Source organism: Agelaius phoeniceus, chromosome 2, assembly GCF_051311805.1.
Source record: "Agelaius phoeniceus isolate bAgePho1 chromosome 2, bAgePho1.hap1, whole genome shotgun sequence".
NCBI lineage: Eukaryota > Metazoa > Chordata > Aves > Passeriformes > Icteridae > Agelaius > Agelaius phoeniceus.
The window spans coordinates 96,561,389-96,582,837 of NC_135266.1; the positions used below are offsets into that span (position 1 = coordinate 96,561,389).

At 43.7% G+C, this 21,449-nt stretch overlaps 1 protein-coding gene, 1 long non-coding RNA gene and 2 other non-coding genes across 4 annotated transcripts; 3 read left to right on the plus strand and 1 right to left on the minus strand.

The window, feature by feature from the left end:
• The first annotated feature begins 35 nt into the window (after positions 1 to 35).
• Positions 36 to 11,031, plus strand: LOC129117611 (uncharacterized). Its single transcript, XR_008533862.2, has 3 exons — positions 36 to 2,954; positions 3,305 to 3,383; positions 3,576 to 11,031. It is a non-coding gene; the product is annotated as an uncharacterized LOC129117611 (long non-coding RNA).
• Positions 3,155 to 3,228, plus strand: TRNAI-AAU (transfer RNA isoleucine (anticodon AAU)). The gene has a single exon. It is a non-coding gene; the product is annotated as a tRNA-Ile (tRNA).
• TRNAD-GUC (transfer RNA aspartic acid (anticodon GUC)) lies at positions 3,433 to 3,504 on the plus strand. The gene has a single exon. It is a non-coding gene; the product is annotated as a tRNA-Asp (tRNA).
• Positions 3,925 to 12,513, minus strand: CPOX (coproporphyrinogen oxidase). Its single transcript, XM_054628360.2, has 7 exons — positions 11,904 to 12,513; positions 11,669 to 11,812; positions 10,855 to 10,965; positions 10,316 to 10,457; positions 8,062 to 8,280; positions 6,259 to 6,363; positions 3,925 to 4,455 (listed from the first exon to the last, which is right to left on the minus strand). Exons 1-7 carry the CDS (start codon positions 12,304 to 12,306, stop codon positions 4,368 to 4,370), a joined length of 1,212 nt encoding a protein of 403 aa, XP_054484335.1. The 5' UTR covers positions 12,307 to 12,513; the 3' UTR covers positions 3,925 to 4,367.
• Positions 12,514 to 21,449: the final 8,936 nt, after the last annotated feature.

A 21,449-nucleotide genomic window follows, 5' to 3' on the forward strand; every position in this document is an offset into this window, starting at 1 on the left:
CCGTGACCCCAAATCCATCAGCCTGTTGCCTGCCATCATGAGAGGCGTGGTTTGCTGGGTGGTTTACATTCCGAACTTTCAAATAGTCTCCCAAGGGTGGTTGGGTTTTCCTTGCTGAAAAGGCGGCGAAGTTGGCACTGTGTAATTGATTTCAGTAACAAAAAAAAGGGGGGTGGGAGGAATGACAAGTTAAAAGTACCATTTCCTGTAGCGTTACACAGTCTGGGGGGGATCAGGAACCTGCAGAAAGCTGTCATCAGAATCTGCCGTTTTAAAGCCACATTTGTAACCACTTTCTGCCATGCACATGTGTCTTTTTGCTCCACCTGTCGCCGAAAGCGTCGGGATAAATCAAACACTATGTTTTAGTATTAGAAAGTAGGCCTTGCTTTATTCACAGTGTGGCATGCATGGATATGGGTCTGCCTAGATGCAGGCCATTTTCAAAACTTTTCACTTATTTATGCATTTTTATCAAACGAAGAAAATAATGTCCACTGGTTATAAACTATATAATTATTTTCATTAAACAGTATTCTATGTCCTATTGGTTATTGATTTCTCATTATGCACATTTTCAGTCTTCTTACTATCTTTTTCCCTGATAAGGCATTTCCTGCACACATGCTGGATTGTCTTTCTTAGTGTCTTCTTTAACTTCTGGTTCCTGCAACATGTCCTAGAAGGCTATAAATTCTGCATTCCAGGTGTAGCAATACCTCTGTCCCCCAGGCTTTGTTCACTGAAGCTCATCAGGGTTAGTTTAGCAAAACTTTAAAAGTTTCAGTGAATTTCCCAATCTATTTTAACGATAGCAGTCTGTAAAAAAACAGCTGCTTGCTGGTTAAAGTGGAAAATCACAATATTTATGAGTAGTACACACTGCTTATTATTTATTAAAAACAATTAATTAGAAGTCTAATGAAAACCATTATATGGTAGAAGAGTTCTTGGCTAAACTGAAGTTCAAAAATTAGTTTTATGAACATGATCACTTACCTGCAATGTACCATAATTAAGAGGGGGAAAGTAAATGTCATCCTTTACTTCCTCATTCCTGGACTAGTTCATCTTAAGTGGTTTTCTTGGAATAGTTATTGAAAGTATTAAATTTATTAAATCTGACTCCTTGGGGAAGGGAAAATGAAACAGGCGTTTCAAACACATAGTTCTAAGTATTGCATTTTGACAAACATCTGTCATCAAAGATTTACCATCTTTCACCTGCACATTCAGGATTCAACAGTAGACAAGACAATTACTTATTTCTTACTTTTGAAAGAAAAAATGTTAACCTCTCCTTAGGCATTCTTCTTATCCTGAAAGACTGGGAAATGTATTTGGAAATGTATTTTGAACTCTAATGACACAATAGGAGCAAAACAAACTGTGCTTCTTGCATTTTTAAAATAGTGAAATACTTATATAAAAATTTTCTTAGAAAATGGTATTTTAAAGGAATGAGTGGTCAATAAATTAGAGATAACCTAATAGAAAAGGATCAATGTTAGTTATAATATGAGTTAGGGCTGCAATCCCTTCTCTTGCAGAAAGACACCACATTTCATTGCAGTTGCATTGTATTTTCTGGCTCCTGGCACAGAAATTCGCAGTTGTTCTTTCTTTACTGAGCAATCTGCTCTGGAAAGGTCTTGTCCCAGTAGCTTGGAAATTATTTTACAGTGAGATGAGGTCTACTCACAACAGCAGAAACCGTACAGCTTCTCTCTTCTCTGACTGTTGTCTTTGTCATGATGCTTCTTGAGCTTGAAATTCTAACAAAATCCATTAGAAGTGTGTTTTTGAGAAAGCTTGAGACACAGTTTAAAATCCATATTCTGCTTACAACAGGCAGTCTTCATCTTGCCTCTGGAGTGATTCTACTGCTTCAGTGCTGTTTCCTAAAATTTTTTGATCAGCTTCTGAGGACTGTGGTTTCTGATGGAGGAAAACCTATAGTCTTGGAATTCCACAGTATTAGTGATTGAATGCTGCTGCATAAGGAAAGAAAAACAGCACCTGTTGAATTTAGACCACATCAGGGTTGTGTTCTTAGGTATATAACTTTTTGCAGATTCTTCCAGTTCTACAGCTAATCAAATAATTTTTCTTTGTAGACTGCCCACTTATTTTTTAAGGCCCAGCATGTCACTGGTAAATGATGCCTCTTCATTCTAAAAAGCCCCCTTATTGTAGGTCTTTCTGCTTCTTTCTTCTTCATGTATATCTGTAGTTTTCTGCCCTTTTGTCAATCAGATGTCTCCTGTCTTTTTCCTTCCTCACTCCATATTTTCTTACACTGATCTGTGACCATCTCCTCACACGATGTATTGGTCATTGTTATAGTCGCTGCTTTGGGGTCTTTTTCTGCAGCGTGTGGGAACATCTCTCTTAAATATTGCCCAGGATTTGAGGAAGCTCTTGTATTGTCATGATAACTTGATATATGCTTCTCTATGCAGATATTACCTTATATTTGGCTTCCTAGTATGTTTTTTATTGATGTATTTAATGATAGGTCGTGTTAGCAGCAAATGAACCAAAGGAGAAGAGCTCAATTTAGCACTCATACTGACGGTTTGTGAAGGGAAGGGCTGGGAATTTAATTATGTCCTCTTCCTCTACAACTTTTTCACTGACTCAGAGGTATTTAATTCTGAAATATTTTCTGCATTTTTCTAATTAATGCCTTGATTTCACAAGTGACCCTTCACAGGGGGAATGGACCCATCACTCTTTCCATCGCATCCCCGTCCGCGGCGTGGCCAAAAGGAGGGAGAGAGGGAATGGTCGGGAATAGTTCCTGCAAAGCGTGGCGGTTCGCTGCGGTGGTGCTGCTGCTCCGCCGGGAGGTGCGCGTCCGTGTGCAGGGTGCAGCCTCGCCGAGCCGCTCCGTGCCGCCCGTAATTGCCCCCCGCGCACCGGAGGAAGGAGCAGGCAGAGAAAAACGAAAGGTGTGAAAGTCTCAATTTTTTAGGAATGCTTGTCACCCCGGTTGGTCCCCTTGCTGCTCTACCATGGCTCCATGAAACAACTCGCCGAGGCGGTGTCTAGGAAGAGCGATCACTCTAGAGCGGCGCTTAGCAGTGGCTGCAACCACAGCACGTCTATGGGAATGGCTCGGCTCTTGTTCCTCAAATCCTCTAGAGAAAGTGGCCGGTTAGCTCAGTTGGTTAGAGCGTGGTGCTAATAACGCCAAGGTCGCGGGTTCGATCCCCGTACGGGCCAATGCTTATTTTTTTTTTTCCCCCTTGGACAGGAGGAGATCTCTGACTTAGCAGAGGATCACTTCATTTTGTTTTAGGGGCGGAGGGGTAACACGGAAACGAACGCGGTACCTCCCAAGAGGGAGCTGGACTTGGGTGATCATGGCGGGACAGCAGGTGAGGTGCTACTGGCTGGTGGTGGGGAGACGACTACCATATGTCGAGCTCCTCGTTAGTATAGTGGTGAGTATCCCCGCCTGTCACGCGGGAGACCGGGGTTCGATTCCCCGACGGGGAGAGAGACCAGTTCCTTTTTCCTCGATTGGGGGGAAACAAAATCCGACCTTCACTTGCTTTTTCCCTTTCCAGCTGCTCAGCCAAGTTCGAGCTGGGAACCAAGACAATCAGTCCAAAGCTAGAAGGAGCGCGAAGGCAGAGGTGGATACGCCTTAGGGCAACATCCAACAGCGTCCTGTTCCACCGTCAATCTCCCTGGCAATGGAACTGGCTCGAGCAGTATTGTTCTGCTGTGTGATCTGCAGCACAGGTGCTCAGTGCTGATTTTCTCAAACGGACAGCCATCCTTCCGTTCTCATGAGGTAACACTGAGACTTCAGCCAAATTATGCTGCTGCAGCACATCTTAAACCATTTCCCCCCTCTACAATCAACAAGATATCATCAAAAAACATAGGATGAAGTACTACCTTCTCCACAGCTTCCTGAAAGCACAGCGTAACGTTTAATGTAATACCAAATCTTCCCTTTGTTCTTTAAAAAAATGTTTTTAAGCATACCAACATTTTATAAAGGCAAGCAGTGCTATTTAGGCACAGATAGTCCTTTCATTTCCCAAAGACACCACAGTGGTTTGCCATTTTGCAGTCATCTAAAGCATGCGGAGTAGCCCTGTGAGGTGTTCACCAGTCCTTCACAAGGCAACAGCAACAAGGGATGATAACGTTAGCCCATCAATCTAAAAGAATGAGTTCACACACTTGCAAGTTTTAACAAGTCTACAGCATAATTAAGGCACGAGGTAAGAGTATAAATAGACACACTTAAACACCATGCAACAGCAGTTTGAATGGGCTGGTTTGCAGGCATTCCTGTTCTCTCAGAATGGCTCAGTGGAAGCAATCAATCCTGTTCATGATCCGTGTCAGTGCACCCAGTCTTTGGGATTTCGCAGAACCTCCAGAATTTCTGCTTCTTTCGAGCTCTCTGGTGGGTTGTGCATGTACTCCCACCTGCAAGGAGAAGGGAAACTCACTCAAATAGCCCAGCTGGCAGCCACTTCTCCTGCACCAGGCGGTGTTTGGACTGGAGTTGCCTTTTCTAAGGATGCAAAGCTACATACACAGTTGATACTCTTGGCTGAGATGACAGATATGGTTACAAATCACAAGTTTAGTAAAAACAAATAATAATGTCACCAGGGTAGATGGGAGAAATGTTAGCTTCATCTTTTTACCAACTTTTGAAAAATCTGGAAGGACAAGGAAAAAGGAAAGAGCAGTACTTTATGTCCCATAAGGCATGCAGGTTTATTTGCAAAAATCTTGTAACAGTCTCTTGTGACACACTAGTATCACAAGGAAGATGAACAAAAACAAGAACCCACAGAATTCTGACAGTGACACAACCTTTTTCCAGAATCTCGACTGGAAGCTCTACGAGTCTTTGTTGAATCATGGTTTTAAGAACAAAAGTGGTGAAAGATCCCTTTTTTCATTGAAAAAGCAATTGAAAGAGACACAACAGAGACAGGAAAGTGTCAGCAGTCACAGAGAGATGGGTACATCCTCTTTCCATTTTGCCCCCCAAGGAATGACCCCTTCATGCTGTGAAGTGAGCTAGTTACATTGATGAAAAAAAAGAATCACCGTAATTATGTCAAAACATAGAACATGCTACACCACCAGGTCAGGGACACATCAGGTGGTGTCAGTGGGATAAAGATATATGGTAAGAACAGCACTGCCTTCACGATTACAAGGCAGCAGGCAGTTTTCCTCACTAGTGAGTTTTATGGAATTCATAATAGGATACCCAAAAGCAACAGGAATAAATAGTAAATGGCCAAATTTGCTGGTATGACAAGCATAAGCAAGATGGGTTAAAACCTAAAAGGACAGTTAAAAACAGTATTTAGCCAAGCAACTGAGTAATAAAATGGCAGGTGAAATTTACTGTTGATTGATGTGATGGACACAGAAGAAAGTTGCACACAGATTGGGTTAAATTTTATTGCCCAGAAAAAACTTTGGCATTGTAACAGTTCTATAAAAAAAGCCACCTCAATGCTGAACAGCAGTCAAAACCAACAAACAGAATATTAGGATTGTGGAAAGAATAATGAATTAAAATATTGCTATGCCACTATAAGTCAGGAGCACACCTGCATCTTGTATCCAGATATGTAGCTTACATTGTCTGTTCCTTATCCCCATTCAGAAACGGCACAGAAAACTTAAGCCTAGCAAAAGTGGCAAAAGTATGAAACATCAACTGTACAAAAAACTAAAAAGAGCAGGAAAACAAACTGTCAGCCTGGAAAACAAACAATGAAAAACCCCCAGAAGCCTTGTAAAATAAAAACTGTTATGGAGAAAATGAACAGAAGAAAATCATGTTACTCAGTGAGAAGTCAGATGAAGTCATCAGGTCCAAGTAGAAAACAAAAAGGTACTTTCTCATATAACACAGTTAGTTAAACTGTGCAGCTCCCTGCCCCACATTTGGCAGGACTGCCAAAGGCTCTCTAAGGGCTACTAAACAAAAATCCATGGAGTGAGAATAATCAATCTATCAAGAGGAACTAAGCAAAAAAACTATAATTTTTTTTGCCAGATACTACTGGCAACTAGGTGAGTGCAACGGAGAAGCAGCTGCATTTGCAGAATAGAGAACTGTACTTGTCCAGTTCTTGTATCAGGCATGAACTTGTCACTGTTAAGAGACTAGAGACCAGATGAGACCTTTGATTTAATCCTGTGAAGTATTTTACTAAGAACAGTGTCTGCTGCAACTCCACATAACCACACCCTTACCTTGCAGTCAGTGGCAGAGACATAAGAATGCTTTCGATTCTTGATCCTGGTGTCAGGAGGCCAAACTTTGTACCTCTGTCATAAACCAAGTTGAACTCTACATACCTACAGGAATGAAGAGATGCAACAGAAAAATCCCTAGTTTATTAGCAGAAGTTGGTTATGCTTTCTTCAAATGGCAGATGTCAAACAAAACCAGTCTGTCTTTCTGCTGAGTTGGCGTCAACTGTTCTGTCAACTCTTCTGCAGCATCCTCTGCATAGGAATGCAGGTGTGACCTTGCCACTCCACAGAGCACAGGGAGAAGTAACCTCAGCTAAGAGACTAGAGCAGACCAACTGTTCTAAGGAGAGCAGTCTGCAGGCTCCTGTGCTGTACTGTACTCTTCCCAGGCCTCAGCCCTGTTGGCAAGCTTGACACTACATTTACCTTGGTTCTTCTCTTTGTGGGGATGTAATAAAGAGAGGCCTTAAAGGTACTGAAAATAACCAGAGAAAAAATTCTACTGTGCAGTCCTCCATGCAGAAGGACACATAAGCAGCAAGGCCAGAAAAGTATTTCCTGGTTCCTGAAAGATCTAGAAACAGCAAAAGTCAGATAGCTTCAGAGTGCTGGCTGGGATTTGTAAGTGATGAAATAGACCATTTTCTGCTCCCAGCAGAGGAACAGAGCTGTGACAATTCATCAAGGATTATCTTGAGGGCCAGTACAGGGTGTTTGTACTTAAAGATACAGGAAGGGAAAAGCTCTTATCCACGTGCAGAAATGGAAAGCTTTACATAGCCCCATAACCTGCAAACAAATCCAGGGAAATAGACAGGCCTCAAGAGCTGGTTCTGGCTGCAAGTTAGAAAAGATATTTCGCCTTTTAAACTTTGCAGGTTTGCTAAATCCCCTCCACAGGCTGGATCCTGAAAGCCCAATGTTCCCAAGAAGAGTCCCACCAAATTAAGGATGCTTGCTTAAGTGACCAACAGCTGCAGGCCAGTGATCTGAACTTGAATGCTTACACTCTTTCCATGCCAGTCTCACATTTCTCTGCAGAACAGGCAGAAACTAAAGACTCTAGTTGAGCACAAAGCACAAAGTATAGTTTCAATTCTCCATACACTCAAACAGTCACAGGACATGGAGAACAGAGTGCAACTGTATTAACCAATGTACTTAAGCTTTTTGCAGCATTAACAGTTGGTGACATTAAGCATCCTCCTAAGTATTTTACAGTAACCTTGGACCATGCCAGAATAAAAAAATCCAACCCTCTGTATTCTTTTACAGGTATCCTCAATTCCTTTACAGGAATTTCAATGCCAAGATCAGATGGATCAGATGTATGTAAGGAGCTGAAAATACTCAAGTACAGTTATTTCCTGACTTTCTGGGGTTTTCCTGCATTACTTAATAGGAAGCCACCATTCTTTTACCCTTAGCTCCTCATGTGACAGGGCAGCCCTATATACACTACCTCTGGGCTGCAGGAGAGGGCAGGATTCAGGACATGAAGCACACCCACACCCCTTGGCCTGTTACACAGCAGAAGCTTCTCTTGCTTTATGAAGGAGTTGAAAAGAAATGGTGGTGCTTTGCTTGTGTTGCAACATGGGAGAGTGGGAAATGCCTTCTTTGCACCCTGTTTAGCAATCTAGCATTGGATTTCAGAATTAGTTCTATGCACAAAAATGCTGAAATTCTTGGTCTGTTTTTTTGGCCCACACAACCTGTAACTGTGAAGACCTAGCTCATATTTTTTTCTTGCCAGCCCAGTCCACCTCCTGCGTATACTTTTGTTCCTCTAGTACTCACCGTCCTCTCCGAAGCTGTTGCCATAGCTTTTCCTCTGGTGTGAAGGAGTCATGGCAGTGCTTTTTCACAATGGGAATGTAACAAGGCACAACAGCTTTGGCACAACTCTTTACAAACTGGAATACTTCCTCCTTGGAGGGAGAGTCCACATCATCAAAGAATATGCCTCCAATCCCTCTACGCTCGCCACGGTGCTTGATATAGAAGTAGTCGTCACACCTAGAAGCAGCGTCAGATGATTACCAATATGGTCCAGAGTATTCAAAGACATGAACAGTACTCTAAAGAGCTGCATGCTACAGGACAGAACCAGTGAAATACTGCCCATAAGTCAGTTTCTGCAGGGCTGGGTGCCCCACTGTTTCCCTGATACCCAGAGGCAGGACAGTGCAGCATCACCTGGAAAGCACTCCTGTGTCACTTGCAGTAAAAGCTGTGATTAAATGGTCTCTGTAAAGCTACACATCACCACAAACACCCTGAACACCCTGGCAGATGCGTCCATGTGGGTTAATCCAATCCATATCCTCAACCAACTCCGAACAGAGACATCTGATTTCAAAATTTTCAAAACTAAGGGCTCTTGATAGATTCCATTCCCAGAATTATATGTAGTTCTCAAATTATTTGGACAGCTTTCATATGAACTCAGACTTGGAAGAGAATTTATTCTCTTTGCCATCCAAGTAAAAGAATTTTCTTCATCAAAACATAAGTAACCTAAGGCCCCAAGACCAGATAAGAAAGCAACTCTCATGGCACCCTTCTTTGGAAAAAGGCTTTTTAATAGTTAAAACTTGAAAGACTGAGTCATTATAGCAGTGGCTTTTCATGACTCATGTTTAAGTTTATAAATGAGTAAGGACAGCTTGTCCTAAAAGCAATTAATCTCTTTTGTATTTACAGGGAGTATTTAGTTGTGAAATTACTGTAACTTGAATGACTTAACTCCATCTTTCTTATAATTCCTTGCTTGGGCGTGCAAGTCTTCACAGGGAGGAGAAAGCAAAATGAAGTATGAAGCAGGAACCATCAACATCAAGAAAACCTGGCCTTCCATTAGGACTAGTTTTCCATACAGAACCAGTTTTCCATATATCCACAATCGTTCTCAAGCATTATATGTGGCATGGCCATAACAAGAGAGACCTAGAGATGTAACAGATAACCTACACTATTTTTTTTATTCACTAGGATAATCAGTGTTTTCTATTTTATGATAGCAGGAAGAGTTAGGGAAAAACACCGAGTCAGAAACATATAAGAGAATAAGCCTGACAAAAATCTTAAATCTAAATCAGGTAGACAATGTGGTAAGTGTAATAATGTTTTTCTTTAGCGAAGTGGGAAAACGTCTCCTACCCCCTGCAGCTGGCATTGCAAACCTACTTAAGCAGCAAAGAACCAGACCATTAAGGTAGATTCTCTAAACTACCATGCAAAAAATCCTCAGACAGCAAGACTCTAATCTCAAGGCTCTACAATATGTCTCTCTACTAAGTGGTTGCCACCCAAACTATAACACCCACTTTATCTCCTGTCCTCAGACAAGACCTAGTAGCTTACAAAAGGGTACCCCCACCTTCCTGCATACACAGCTTGCGGCAGATAGGATTATCAGACACAGAACAGCAAGTTCCCACTTAGTAGTGGAAGATCCCATCACTTGTATCTCTCAGCTCAAGAACATAAAAAGCTTGCATCTTAGAAAATGTGCTGTTGAACTCCTAGTGAATGTGTCACCAGAGAAAAAAACACAGCTTCATCGAATTATGAAGCTTCTACATTAAGGACAATGTCCTTGACATACCGGGAAATTACCTGGCTATGAAGGCCAGACTGAAGGCAGAAAAACAAAAATGGGATTTTCAAAACTGCTGTGATGACCCAAGAGCTCACACTGAATCATGCACATTTACCACGAGTTCACTGCAAAGAGAATTTGTGCAAGTTCATGGGGCAGAAGTCTTATCCTACTTTAACACCAGAGGCTAAAAGGAATTTTATCAGCTTAGTTTTTCTTTGGGCTGTAGACTTACGATCCTAGTTGTGAGCCCTCAGACTTGAAAAATCCAGGATTCTGTAAATAAGATATTTCTTTAGACAACATTTTGTCCTAGTACACTTCTGATTTTCATTAGGGCTTTCTGATACATTTCAAAAGGCATCAGAACCTACAGTTCCTAGCACACACTTAACTGCCAACACCCAGTCCTGCTTTCTGCTCCCCCCAAGCACACCTTCGTCCACGTACCATTTCTTGTACTTGGGATACAGCTTTAGATCATGCTTGTCACAGGCTTCTTTCAGAGTCTTGTGAAAATGAACGGCATCCTCTTCATTCAGGTAAGTTGGAGTGAGGTCAGTCCCACCACCAAACCACCACTGTTTAGTTCCTATAGCAGAGGCAAGCAGCAAAATTTTTCTTTTAAACTTCTGAACAGCAACTTGTTGCTAGTGGTTCACCAAAAACTAACAACTACTTTTATGATACAAAAAAACATCATTTTTCAGCGGTGTCCCTAAACTTCAATAGTGAAAAATTTGACTACAAGGTAGTGCAATGATCAGTGACTTCAGGAAAAGATGAAACAAACTTCAATGTAGTGAAAACCATTTTGGACTATTGACCCTGACTACAGGACAGCAATTTCACAAGATGGGCTGGTGAGTCTTGACATACCTGGGAGCAAACTCACACTGGTTCTTGATCTCTTACCCAGCCATGCATTCACACTTCCTTGGGGCAGAGTCAGACATTTCATACATTCCTCACTGGACAATAATCCTTACCATCTGCTTCTTCAATTTCAAAGTATCTGTAGTTGAAGTGCATGGTTGGAACATGAGGATTCTTTGGATGGATAACAGAGCTCACACCCATGGCGCAAAAAGGCAGCTTCCCTGGATAAAAGGATGCACAGGAAAAGCTCTTCAGTTTTTCAATAAACTTCATTTGTTATCATTTAAGGAATATCACTATTTTCCCTTAGGCTCCAAGCCACAACAGGAAAGTGTCTCATTTGGGTCACCATCATTATTAATCGGTGGGCAAGTTACTTCTTACCCATATACTTCTGTGCACCTAACTCAGTGATGTCTTTGGTATTTGTTCTAAAACGTGACAATACTTTGGAGAACCCACTAGATGAAGACCACTTAAAACATAAGGCACTGCTAAGGCTTTCTACCACCCCCAGTCCTCACAATTACCCTTTGTTACACAAAGGTGTGTTGAGTCCCCTTTAGCCTTCAGGTGTTGTTGGTTTTCTCCCTCCACCTTTTTGGTACATAATTCCTGCACTGTTTCACTGTTGCACTAGAGCCTCATTATTGAGAGGCCACCTGTGCCTACAATACATTCCTCATAGCAACAAGCCAGAGAGAGAAGCACTCCCATACCTGGCATTCTAGGGACATGAGAGTCCACCTGTCAAGCTTACTGATTAGAAATCACTATGATACAAATGAAAGCCTTTGAACTTTCATCAGTCTGGCCTTCCTCATGTTCTGCTCAAAGGCCAGGTTGCTTTCAGAGTACCTGAACAGGAATACTCAGGTCAACACATCCAGGTTCCGTATCCCAACTGCGCGACAGACGCCTTACCGTCCTTGGCCTTCAGAGACTTCCCCCTGCTCCGCATTTGCCGTGCTGCCTCCTCGGACAGGAGCCCGGACACGACGGACACGTTCACACCTGCCTTCTCAAAGACCTCGCCATCCTGCAGCACGCAGCTGATGCCGCCTCCGCCTGCCAACGCCAGGCTCCAGGTCAGGGTCACCGAGGGGTGACCAAACCCGCGGTGCCGGTATCCGCGGTCTCCCCCGCGGCTCCCCCGTACCTTCCTTCCTTTCCCAGCTGTCAACGGCGAAGGAGGCGCCGGGGTCCAGGTCGGCCAGGGCGCGACACATCTCCGCCTGCGTCTCCATGATGAGCAGCTCCATGCGGCTCCGCAGCTCTCGCCGCCGCCGCCGCAGCTCCCGCAGCCCGCTCACCGGTGGCGCCATGAACCGCTGCCGCAGTTCCTTCTCCTCCTCGTCCTCCCGGGCCGCTGCCAACGCGGCTTGCCGCCGCCACAGCCCCAGCGCCAGCCCCAGTCCGCCCAACGTCCCTGCGGCCGCCAGCGCGGCCCGCCGCGCCCCCCGGCTCACCGGCCCCGGCGGCGCGGAGCCCAGTGCCCGGGTAAAGGCGAGGGCGGGCGGGCCACGGGCGGCTCCACGGAACAGGCGCACTGCCGCCGCCATGACCGGCGCCGCAGTGCCGGCGGGGCGGGGAGGAGCGGAGCGGGGCCGGGGCGAGGCGGGGCGGGGGCCGGGCCGGGTATGAATTTGTGTCTGCCCACGGAAACGATTAGGTAAAATCCCTCTGAGATCATCTAGTCCCGTCTGTCGTCTATCACCCCATTGTCAGCTAAACCACAGGGCACTAACTGGCACGTCCAATCTTTCTTTAAACACCTCCAGGGACAGTGACTCCACCTCCTCCCTAGGCGTTCCAATCCAATGTCTAATCACCCTTTCTGTGAAGAAATTCTTCCTAATGTTAGCCTAAACCTCCCTTGGCACAGCTTAACGCTATGTCCTCTATGTCCGCTATGTCGCTGGTTGCCTGGAAGAGAGTGATTGCCACCTGGCTACAACCTCTTATTAGGTAGCTGTAGAGAGTGATAAGATTACCACTGAGCCTCCTTTTCTTCAGGCTGAACAACCCCAGCTCCCTCAGCTGCTCCTCATAAGATTTGTCGTCCAGACCCTTCACCAGCTTCATTGTTCTTCCTTGGACCTGCTCCAGCACCTCAATGGTCTTCCTGAACTGAGGAACCCTGAACTGGACACAGTGTTTGAGATGTGGCCTCACCAGTGCTGAGCACAGAATCACTTCCCTAGTCCTACTGGTCATGTTATTTCTGAAACAGGCCAGAATGCCATCGGCACACAGCTGGCTCATACATGAGTGCAAGAAAGCCCATCCACACTGACTGCTGTGAAAGAGTGCAAGCATCCCATAACCCTCCCATCTGGATCTGGGCTGCCCATTGTGTGAGGGTGCTGTGACAGGGAGAGGCATCCATGGATGCAGCACTCAGGTGCCACACCTTGCCTGGTGCAGCTTTGGGAGAGAGGGTGTGCTGTCCTTGTGCCTGCAAAACATCTCGGCATACTGCTTACAAATGACCTGATATTGTTGATGCAACTACATGGGGCTGCAGAGTAATTTTGTGAGTAATGGCTTGTGCAGGGCCAGCTGGGCATTGCTGGAATAGGGGTAAAGTTGTATTTTACTGAGCTGTCTTGTGAACCATGTGGAATTGCTCTTCTGTGTATGGCATTTCTGATTTTCTACTCATAGTAATGAGTTTTTAGATCTGAATAATTTGTTTGACCACCAGTTTAGTGCATTAGGATTCTTTCCCATGGATCTTAGAGGGCACATGCTTATACATCCTTTGCTCTTTCTAAAGTTGAAGCACATGTTGTTTCCTAATACAGTGAAGGAACTATACACACGTGTAGTGAAAAGGTTTTGATCTCACTGCAATTACAGAGACATGGTGGGATAGCTTGCATGACTGCAGTGTTGTCATGAAGGGCTACACCCTGTTTAGGAGAGACAGATCAGAAAGGTGCGGTGGTGGAGTTTCCTGTCTGTGAGAGAGCACTTGGAATGTATCGAGCTCTGTCTTTGGGTGGACAACAAGCAAGTCAAGATCTCATGGGTAAGGAAAAAAGGGCAGGCTCATAGAGGTAACACTGTTGTGCGTGTTTGCTACAGGCTACTTCATACAGGAGAAAGTGCATGAGGTCTTCTACAGACAGCTTGAAGCAGCCTCACAGTCACAGGCCTTGCTGGAGAAACAAAAGTGATTAAGGGTCTGGAGTATCTCTCTTATGAGGAAAGGCTGAGGGAGCTGGGTCTGTTCAGCCTTGAGAAGAGATGACTGAGAGGGGACCTCATCAGTGTCTATGAATAACTGAAGGGAGGGTGTCAGGCTCTGCTCGGTGGTGCCAAGCAATGGAACAAGAAGGCATTGAGTAGAAACTGATGCACAAGAAGTTTTACCTGAACAGGAGGAACAACTTCTTTAATGTGACCAAGCAAGGAAACAGGATGCCCAGAGAGTCTCCCTCCCTGGAGAACTGTCTGGACACAATCCTATGCCATGTGCTCTGGGATCGCCCTGCTTGAGCAGGGAGGTTGGACCAGATGATCCACTGTGGTCCCTTCCAACCTACCCAGCCTGTGATTCTGTGAAAATAAGAATTCAAAATAACAAAGAGAAGGTCTGTGTACCTCCAGGTGTTGAGAAGTACTGCATAGCACAAAAATGGCTTAGCCCTGCAAAGTTTGCACTTTGGTATGGGACTGTTCCTTGGAAACAGTAATCTGGTATTTCTGAACTGTTATGAGTAGAAAAGTTGTCCATTTTTTAAAGGTTGCAGAGTTCACAAGTTAAACCAATTGCTGCCAAGTTGGAATTCTAACTCTTTGTTGTTAATAATTTCATGTTGTAATCACCTGGTGTTAATAGTTTTCCTTTAATTACCTGTTCTTGATGGTTAGAAATCCCCCTTTGTCGAGTATCACCCTGCTGCCTCCTGGAAGATGGCACTCGGGACTGTGAGGAGGAGGTGACATCGGGGTTGGCATGCAAATGAGGAAACCCCTCACTAAAACCTGCAGGAAAAACCCCTAAAAACAACAAGCCACCACGGAATTAAGAGATTGAAGTGATGTCTAGACGTGAAGAACAGAATCCAGTGTCCTCTACGACCCGTTTCACTAACCTAAAAAGACATCAGCTAGAAAGTGGACCCCGAATGTCAAACTTAAAAACCGGAAATCTCCTGGTGCTCTCATGAGGATGGAAACCCTAGCTCTGCCTGCAGACCAGCGAACACAGCTGCACTCTTCCTCGTCCTCCGTGCCACTCCTGGGAGCAGCGGTGGCAGTGACCCGTTGGTTCTTCCCACCTGAACTGATTTTTAATAAAGGCATTAAAAAAGGAGAAAGATCTCCTGCCCTATTTATTTCATTAACTGATTTGCACCTGTACTACCAGAGCATAGATCAGTTTCAAGTATGGCTCTGAGGAAAGAGTGGAGATTAATCCCTATTAAGGATTTGGGCTTCATTATCTGCCTCTTTTCACTGCAGATGATTTTGGGGGGGAGTGTCTGTCTGTATAAAGTGATAATGTTTGCTCGAAGGCATAGTCCATGTTCTTATTTCTGATCTGGTTCTGCTCTTTGGCAGCAGAGGATACTGTGAAACTTCTGAAGCTCTACAACGAGGAACAGATCTGAGCTCGTCTCTCTTCTGCCACCAGCTGGAGAACATGATCCCTGATAAGCAAGGAAACTCGACCCAGTGGAGGTAAGAGTGAATGTGTTAAGAGAGGTCTGTGGCTTGTAAATAGCTTGGAAGTGCATAATGCATACTGTTTAGCATTAAAACGTTTAGATGTACTCAGAAAATACAATTCAAGAAGAAACTGAGCTATCACTGCCAGCCTGGATAAAGAGCTGTGGAAAGAGCAGCCAAAACCCCATAGATGGTACTGCCCTTCCAAGCTCTTCACTGTAGTACGCTCTGCTCTTTCAGTAGGGTTTTTTTTAGACATTATTAAAAACAAATAAATGTCGGGGCCAAGACAGGTAAAACACATTCCCTCTGATATTGGTGGGTTTTTTTCTGTACTAGATTGAATGCAATCTTTAATTGATAACATCTGGTAATTCAGCTGGATGGGACCTCTGGAGGTCTCTAGTGCAGCCCCAGGGGTTCACCATTCCCAGTCTGGATGAGGTTGTGGAAGGCCTTCATTGTCCATCTGCAGTTAGAAAAACCTCTTCCCTCATTTTTCCTGGGCTCCTGCCTCAGCACTCCACCACCCCCAGCAGGAAAAATCTGGTGAGAATTCCTTTGCTGCGACCACATTCCCAGGTCAATGTCTTGGTCTTGCTGGTGAAGTTTAGAAGCATGACTGCTTTACACACTGGGATTGCTCAGGCTGGATGCAGAAGCCTAGTCAGGCTTTCACTGTCTGTTGGTGGTGAGGAGTGACGGAGTGACAAAGTGTAAAAAACACTCACACTGTTTCTGTGCTAAATACTGTCATGTTAGCACCTTGTGAGGACCTCCTCTCTGGCAGCACATTAAGGCTGAAATGTCAGCCAAGTACTGATGTGTGTGAGATGCTCAGCAGTGATACAAGGTTAAAAAATGACAGCTCACATTTTGATCTGCTTTTGCAGTGCATAGTGACAGTGTGTAGGGTAGGCCTTTCTGTGGAAGTACTAATAGAAGAGGAAAAAGGCACTTGGAGTTTAGCTTAGGGCCAAGACTTAAACCTGGAATTGGTCTTGCATTTACCTGAACAAGAATTGAATCTCAGGAAATGTACCTTTTGCTTTTTTAGAGAGCTGCGTGAAATCCCAAGGTTTTGGCCTCCCTTAAAATCTCCATGTCAGTTTTATAAGTTTGACTGAAAATATGCATGGTGAAATGACTTTGAATATTTTGTTTCTTAGCGTGTTGTCCATTTTCATACCTGTATGTGTTTTGTTGAGAGGGTCTTGCCATAGGTTTTGTTTTCAGTGACAGCAAAGCCATTTAGATTTGCTTTGTAGTCAAAACCTCTAGAGGAGGTTGTAAGGCTACAGTGATTTCAAGTAGATTTGAAGAACTGGACTTCTATTTACAGTATTATGTAAGGTGACTTCTTATGAAGAAAAGAATGCTTTTAATTTGTTGTTGTTGTTGTTGTTTTCCCCTATACTTTGAAAAGAGTTCTGAAGCTTCTCTGCTGCTGCTTGTATTCATCTACCTTGGTTTCATTTTTCTTTCTACTGAGAATTTATGGATAAAAATGATATTAACAAGAGACACTGCATGTTCTAAGATAGCAAAGCATGATCAGGTCTCATTCATACTGAGACATGCATATGCTTTCACTTAGGCTGTTGGATACTTTTATTTTGAGTACTAAATTAATGCAGTTGATTATCAGAAAAGAGGAAGAAAAAGATGTGTTGAGAACCCAAAAATTCCCCATCAATTGGCATTTCTCTTACTTCTGAAATTGAAAGAGCCATTTTCATCCAGTTTATCACACAAAGCATTGATTGTGACTTCAAAAAGATTTTGAGGGCTTGCAGTTAGATAAGTACTCTTGTTTAACAGAGTCATCTCAAAGGTTTTGCATGATACTAAAAGTTGAATTAAGTTATTACCTCAGTATAACAGTGAGAGAGAAGTGAAAGCTTTGGTGACTGAGCTGAAACAGTAGGTGACATGAAGGTTGCAAGAGAAAGATGAAAACCTTTCTTTCTGCATCTGTTATCTCAGTAATTTGTCTGGATGGCAGATTCATAGGAATCCTCCTTTTTTTTTCCTTCTTTTTTTTTAAATGCAGGATTGATTCCCTGGGTGTATGAAGGAAGGAAAGGATAACTATAGATCAAGAAGCTGCTGGAATTCTTTCAGGCTACCTCCTGGAAGGTAAGAGGAGTTATGCAGTGCCTTAGGACAACCTTTCTTCCATTATTGATTGATCACCTTTGCATAGTTAATGAGAGAAGTGAAAAGGTGAAATACAGAGGTTTGCACTAAGAGGCCCCAAAATGTGCTTGCATGCAGCCTCCCCTGGAAATGTGCCAGCACTCCAGGCCAGGTACTACATCTTCCCTGTGATGAGATCTGTTGTTTTCCCACTTCCTCTGTGCCCTTCCTTGAGCTCTGCCTTCAGATTTGCTGTCACACAGCACCATCTTTAGAACACATTAGGAATTTTCCCCAGCCATGGCTATTGTATATGTGACTTCATCCAGAAGAAGCCAAAGCATGACCTCTCTCCCAGGTTTCCAAGGAAAGGAAAACAATGGGCAGAAGTGATCTGTTGGCAAGAATTCTTTCTGTGTTACTCCCCTGCCCCAGTGTCGCAATTTTTTTTTTTTGTAGCTGTTTATACACACTACATGTAATGTTTACTGTTATGAAAGTCCATCCAGCAACCAAAATACATCGCTTTTTGTCCTCCCTGGAATAATAGGTACATTTTTTTATGGTTAAACTAAAGGACTGGCTGGATTAGCTCACAGGTCTTGAGAGACTTGTGTCTGCAGCTAGTTCTGAGTAACAGACATACATTGTGGCAGTATAATTGACTTTTTTAATCCTGGGCAGCTCAGGATTATCAGGAAGACTAGAGGCAGGGAAGGGTGGGGATGCATATGTTGAGAAGCAGTAGGGGGATTTAGGACAGAAAAGCAATGTCTATGGAAAAAGGTGCTATGCTCACCCTTGCTGACAAGGAAAGTGACCAATATTAAGAATTGTGGACAGCACACAAGAGGGCTTTGGTGGTCATTTTAAAGCTGGCAGTTTGGGACTCATGATGATCCCTAGCTCAGGCATTTTTTTGATGATCCCTGGCTTAGTTATACCAGATGGTGAATGAGTCCCACTGGTGGGACTCATTCACCATCTGGTAGAACTGTAGGCTTAATGCACCATCTTTATCTGACCCTTACACTGTACTGCAGGGATAAGTTCAGGAATTCAGTGAAAAAGAAGATAAACTGTTTTTCCTGCTTTGCCTCCAGAAAACTAATGATAAAGCCTGCTTAGTCCATTATTCGCTGTCAAGTAAGAGGTAACTCTTCATGCTGTTAGTTCATAGAAGTTGTAACTACAGGTTTTGCCAAGGCCATTATTCAAGTACCAGATCTAACATCTGACCTGACTGAAAGCAAGCCAAATCCAAAAGGAAGATGCCAGGAAGCAGAAGAATAAGGCACAAAACTTAAACCAGATACGTTCCCAGACTATTGGAGTAAGATCCCAATATTACTGGGTGGAACGTGCCTGGGCTCTTCTGGCCCTTGCTGCTTGACCAGAGGCGGCAACTGTGGTGTTTTCACCTCAGAGACACCCCTGGCTTGCTGTATGTTGCAGCTAGGCACTTGGAACAAGTCCAGGCAAGCAGGAATTCAGTTTTTACCTCAAATGGGAAGGCTTTAGGCGAGGTGAAGAGGAAAAGGAGATGGATTCTGCCGGAGGGTTAATCCAGAGTTTTATTCCATGGTCAAAGATCTCCGAATCTTGGTAACAGCTCCAACAGAATGCCAACCGCATGGTCCCATGTCTTTTTAAGCCCAGGGAAAGGGGGAGGGGAAGGGGTAGGTGTGCCACCAACCAGGTGGAAAGGGGGGCAGTCTCAGGGGACAATGACACCAATGACCCCAGGGCTGGGAAGCATCTTTTGAACTTGACCAACCAAACGACGACCTTGCTGGAATGTTAAGATTGACAGACAGCACTTAGCAAGGGGGCAAGGGGGAGGGGAAGGGAGAGGTTGGCACACCTGGGAAACTGGGATAGTTAAAACAGGATATTGCTTCACACTGCAACACCAGACTAAGTGTGTTTTCACTTTAGGGATTTCATGAACCTGGTGTGATTGATCTAGTTAGTGACTGTCAACAGGCCTCTCTTCTAAATCCTTGTTCAGGCTCTCTTGAGAATTTTCTGCAGCTAAAAAATCCTCAGAAAAGCAGCATTGTGATCTGTACTGCTTGCCTAGAACACAGCTTCTCTTGGCATCATTGATGGCTTCTTATTCTTGAATATATGAAGAGACACTGAAGAGTTTCTCCTATCCATGCCATCAGGCCTGTCTCTGCATCAGAGTAGAGGATCATAACCCTTTAACTCCTTGCATGGTGACCACTGTCCCCATCCACATGCAAAGGGTGTGTCAAGAACACATTGCTTACCCATGAAAATGCATGTGTTTCTCAGCCTGAAATTTCATCAGCAGGCTAGTGAGTTCCTAAGTGAACTCACTGCCTTCAGCAGTTTTTCTTCTCTCAAAACTCTAAGAAACAAAGAACAGTGTTTTGTTACTCCCTGTTCTTGTGTCTGGTTTGAAAAGAAGCACTTCAAAAGGCCAGTTGGTAAAAGTCATGGCAGCAGTCAGATTGCAGTCTTGCCTAAAGTGAATCACCACCTTTTGAATCACAGCTTTCACTTCCTTCATTACCTGAATTTCTTAATCTTTCACCTCACATTGGTTTAGGTCTGTGGATGAGGCAATGTCACCAAAGCAGAAATATCATGCCAGAGATGAGCCTGAGGACTGCAGAGACAAGTCTAGGCAGGAGCGCTGGAGACTGGGCTAGAGTGGAGAGGTGGAGCAAGCCCCCTACAGATGGGGGTACTTTGAGGAGAGCAGAAGCAGAGGCAGAGAGCAGAATTTTCTGGGGAAAGGTTGGGATAGTTTTTTTGGACACAACAAATGTTTTTTAAAAGTTAGTTTTCCAAAGCAGGCTGAACTCCTGCAAGGGAGCTCTCTTGGGTAACTGTGGGTTGCAAAGACTGAAATGGATTTGAGTCAGTGTATTGAAAACCACAGAGTCAAATTCTAACTGATGCTAGAGCCTGTCAAGAGCTTACTCTGTACAACTCCCTACCAGAGATTTCAAAAATGTTGATAAGGTGTAGGATGTTGTAGGGCAGCTGCACCATCTCAGCATTAGACTTCTTTTTTTGTCTATTTATAAAAGTTGGCCTTCTTTCCAGGGCCTGCCTTGTCATGAGTTCTGTGGGATTTCATTGTCTTTTCAACTTTTAAATGAAATGGAATGTCTTAGACAATACTGGATCTTGGCTTTGCATTATCTTTCCCTTCTGGGTACTTCTTCTGTTTCATTCTTTTTCAGTGTAATAAACTTCATAGCACTGTCCTGATGCCTTCCTTCCCCTGTTATTCAAAACTGCCTTGAAAACCCCTGGCTAGACTGTCACATGCTCATCACTGGTTTTCCCCATGGATCCCATGTCTGCTGATAACGCAAGTCTTTACATTTGTTGTCCTGAGACTACTTTTCATGAGAGAGCTATTTTCCACTCATTTGTGTGTAACAACACTCCTGCAGCCTCTCCTCTCTCACAAGTTTCAAACTTTTTCTCTCTTCTAGACTTCCCCATTCTCCACTAATGTCAGATATCACCTGTCACAGGGGCATGGTGCCTGCTTTTGTTGTATTTAGCTAGAAGAAGAGATACAGGACATAAAATATTAAGCTCTCTCAGAACTGTGTATCAAGTTCTGTAAACTTGTGGAGCATTATTTGAACTGTCTGTTGTAACAGTGAAAAGTGAGTTATTTTTAATAGTGCTGTAACATTTCTCTTGGTAATTCAAACCATATACAGTACTCTCTATTAGACTGTGGAATTCTGGAAGATACTGTTCTTAAACATATTGACTCATTCCTGTTATATTTCCATGGCAATTTTGTCACAGGATTATAGTGGTATTATCTACTGGATGACTTTGAGTGCTTCATGAAAGCATGAGCATTTTAAAAAGCAGATACCTTTCT

What these genes read in the sequence shown, in the direction of transcription:
- CPOX (XM_054628360.2), bottom strand. Translation starts at nt 12,306, where the DNA reads ATGGCGGCGGCAGTGCGCCTGTTCCGTGGAGCCGCCCGTGGCCCGCCC. An exon ending in TGAAATTGAAGAAGCAGATG is followed by an intron (nt 10,458 to 10,854) that starts GTAAGGATTATT and finishes CCTCTGCTATAG; the next exon opens with GAACTAAACAGTGGTGGTTT. An exon ending in CAACAGCTTCGGAGAGGACG is followed by an intron (nt 6,364 to 8,061) that starts GTGAGTACTAGA and finishes TCATTCCTGTAG; the next exon opens with GTATGTAGAGTTCAACTTGG.